The sequence below is a fragment of the Lactuca saligna genome, chromosome 2 (assembly GCF_052625555.1).
Source record: "Lactuca saligna cultivar CGN05327 chromosome 2, ASM5262555v1, whole genome shotgun sequence".
In the NCBI taxonomy this organism is placed as follows: domain Eukaryota; kingdom Viridiplantae; phylum Streptophyta; class Magnoliopsida; order Asterales; family Asteraceae; genus Lactuca; species Lactuca saligna.
The window spans coordinates 16,721,506-16,724,240 of NC_136418.1; the positions used below are offsets into that span (position 1 = coordinate 16,721,506).

General features: G+C 38.2%; 1 protein-coding gene across 1 annotated transcript; it reads left to right on the forward strand.

The window, feature by feature from the left end:
• Positions 1–215: 215 nt before the first annotated feature.
• LOC145029555 (F-box/kelch-repeat protein At3g23880-like) lies at positions 216–1,391 on the forward strand. The gene has a single exon (XM_078978059.1). The coding sequence runs from the start codon at positions 216–218 to the stop codon at positions 1,389–1,391; it is 1,176 nt and encodes a 391-aa protein (XP_078834185.1).
• The last annotated feature ends 1,344 nt before the right edge of the window (positions 1,392–2,735 follow it).

Sequence of the window (2,735 nt, forward strand, 5' to 3'; positions counted from 1 at the left end):
ACTGGCTAGTCATTGGGGGACCAAGTCCCATGGAAAGCACATTACTAGGTAAAATAAAATATTGTATTATCACCTTTATACAAAAACATCAGCACAGTAGAATCGGTGGCCAAAAATTCATATTCCCCACCCTGCAGAACTCCACGATGCTCCCATTATTATCAAGCCTAAAAAATTATATCACCAAGAGCTAAGCACCTCCCATTAATATCGAAATGTCAGACTACGTTCCTTTCCAAATCCAATTTGAAATCATCAAAAGACTTCCTGTAAAATCATTACTTAAATTCAGATCCGTCTCACAACCATGGAAATCTTTGATCGACAGCTCGGAGTTTATTGCTGAATACAACGTCAGCCAGACTCAACCGCAGCGTCTATCTGTATGGTACAATGATCCATGGTCTGCTAAGGATAGATTTGTTTCGTTTGTGGATGATGACACTTTCACCCTACACGAGTTCACTTCGACTGTTCCTAAACTAATTAAGAATTTACAATCTGTTGTCGGTAGCTCTCATGGACTGTTGTGTTTGTACAGTTATTATAAAGATCCAGGTCGATCCACCAACGATGAAACAGTGAAGGGGGTTGTTCTTTGGAATCCTTCGATTAGAAAATCAGTTTATATAACTACGCATGTGTCTTCACAGTGGTGTGAAGAACAAAGCACTGTTCTTGGTTTTGGGGTTTCTCCTGCCACTAATGACCCTACAGTTGTGAAGTTTAAACGTGTTACGTATGCGGATCCAAGAACTAAGGATCACATGCACTGGGTAGTTGAGGTTTTTACGTTAAGCGCTGGATGTTGGAGAATTCCATCTACCAAACCCCCTAATGGAACGATTACACTTACATGGGAGCAAGTGGTTATAGATAAGTTTATTTATCGGTTTTGTTTTGATGGGATTCCGAGTCTCCGAAATAATCTAATTATGTCATATGATATGACTACCGAAGAATTTAGAATGGTAAACTTACCAGACTGTTTAGCACACCAGCGATGTGTTAATTTGTCCATTTCTAAGGTATGGGAGTCTCTAGCTGTGCTTGAATATAGTAGAAACATCAACAAACAAGTTTGTGTTGTATGGATGATGGATCGTGTTGTCGCTAATTTGTTTACAAAGCTATTCACCATTAAAACACCAAATATATGGGATTTTCGCCCCAATATTACACTCGGGTTTACAAAGAGTGGTAAACCTATATTGGGACTGAAAGGTCGTGATGAAGAACCTGCTGCACTTGTTGTCTATGAACCCCGGTCAGAACACATCAAAGAAATTGGGATTTATGGAAGATATGGTTTATTCTTTGTTGGCTCGTACGTGGAAACCCTACTTTTGCATGAGCAAGTGAATTATAGTGTTTATTCTTATAATAACTAAGGATATCAACAACCTCTAATTTATTAAGACTCGTTGACATACCATTGGGCATTCGCTCGGATAATATCAAATCCTATTGAACTTCGAATGCAGAGCATGCATTCTTGAAGGATGTACATTTTCATTTATCATAATAATTCTCAGTGTCAAAGGTTCTAGACGGATATCAAGCTTTTGGCCCATTTAATTTTATGCTGATTTTGTAAAATCATTGGAACATTATTAAATGAAAAAACATAATATAGTGATGTGCTCAATGTTTTAAAACCCGGGTTTTTAGTTGACCCGGTGTGATGACCGGTTCATGGGTCAACCGGTTCAACCGGTTGAACCGTCGGGTCAACCCGGTTTATGATCTTTTTCTATTTTTATATATTTTTACTTTCATGCATAATCCATAAACATATAAAACCAATAATTTGATGTCCACAAAGTTTAAACATTAAAAAACATTAAAGAAACCGCAAACGGCTCGTTGTTTTGGCGTTCGATACTTGTATCCAACTATCCAAACCCTATTAAAATGGGTCAATCCGGTTTTAACCGGTTCGACATAAGCGGTCGAACCGCGGTTTAGGGGAAATCCGGCCGGTTCGATCCGGTTCGTATTTTTACAAAAAACCGGTCTCAATTGACCCGCCTTCTACACCAGATCACGGTCCAACCGGTTCAACCGTCCGGGTCGACCCGGGTTTTAAAACATTGGATGTGCTCTATTATTAGTGATATGCACATGGTCCTCAATTTAGGTAATTAAATCTTATTAGAATTCTTTGTTGCTTTCAGTTTTTGTATGAGGCCAAAGTTAAGCTTTGTAAAGATAAAAATGTAGGTGATATCACTACTAGAAAATCTTAAATTACCTACGGCACAATCCGTAGGTATACGGCTTTACCTATGGAATTGTGATGGAAAATGTGCCGTAGCATAATCGCCCGTGGGTAAATGTTAGCGACGGATTACCTACGGAATACCGACGACACTTTTCCGTAGGTAATTTACCGACGGAATAACCACGAAAAGATATAGCGACGGATTTCCTACGGATCATTGACGACTCAAACTTTTCTACGGAATACCTACGGAAAGAAATAGCGATGGATCTCCTACAGAATTGCGACTCAAATGTATGTATACGTGTGTATATGAATCTATGTGTATGTGTGAATGTGTGTCTAAGAATGTATGTTTCTATGGGCATATATTAATTTATGTTTCTATGGGCATATATGAATGTATATGTCAATGTGTATGTGTATTTATGTCTACATACATATGTTACTATGATTGTAATTTTAAAGTGTGCAATGTGTAACCAATCAAAATGAGTACGCCCCTATAAAC

Excerpts from the sequence above, each read along its gene's own strand:
- LOC145029555 (XM_078978059.1), top strand. The coding sequence starts at position 216 with ATGTCAGACTACGTTCCTTTCCAAATCCAATTTGAAATCATCAAAAGA.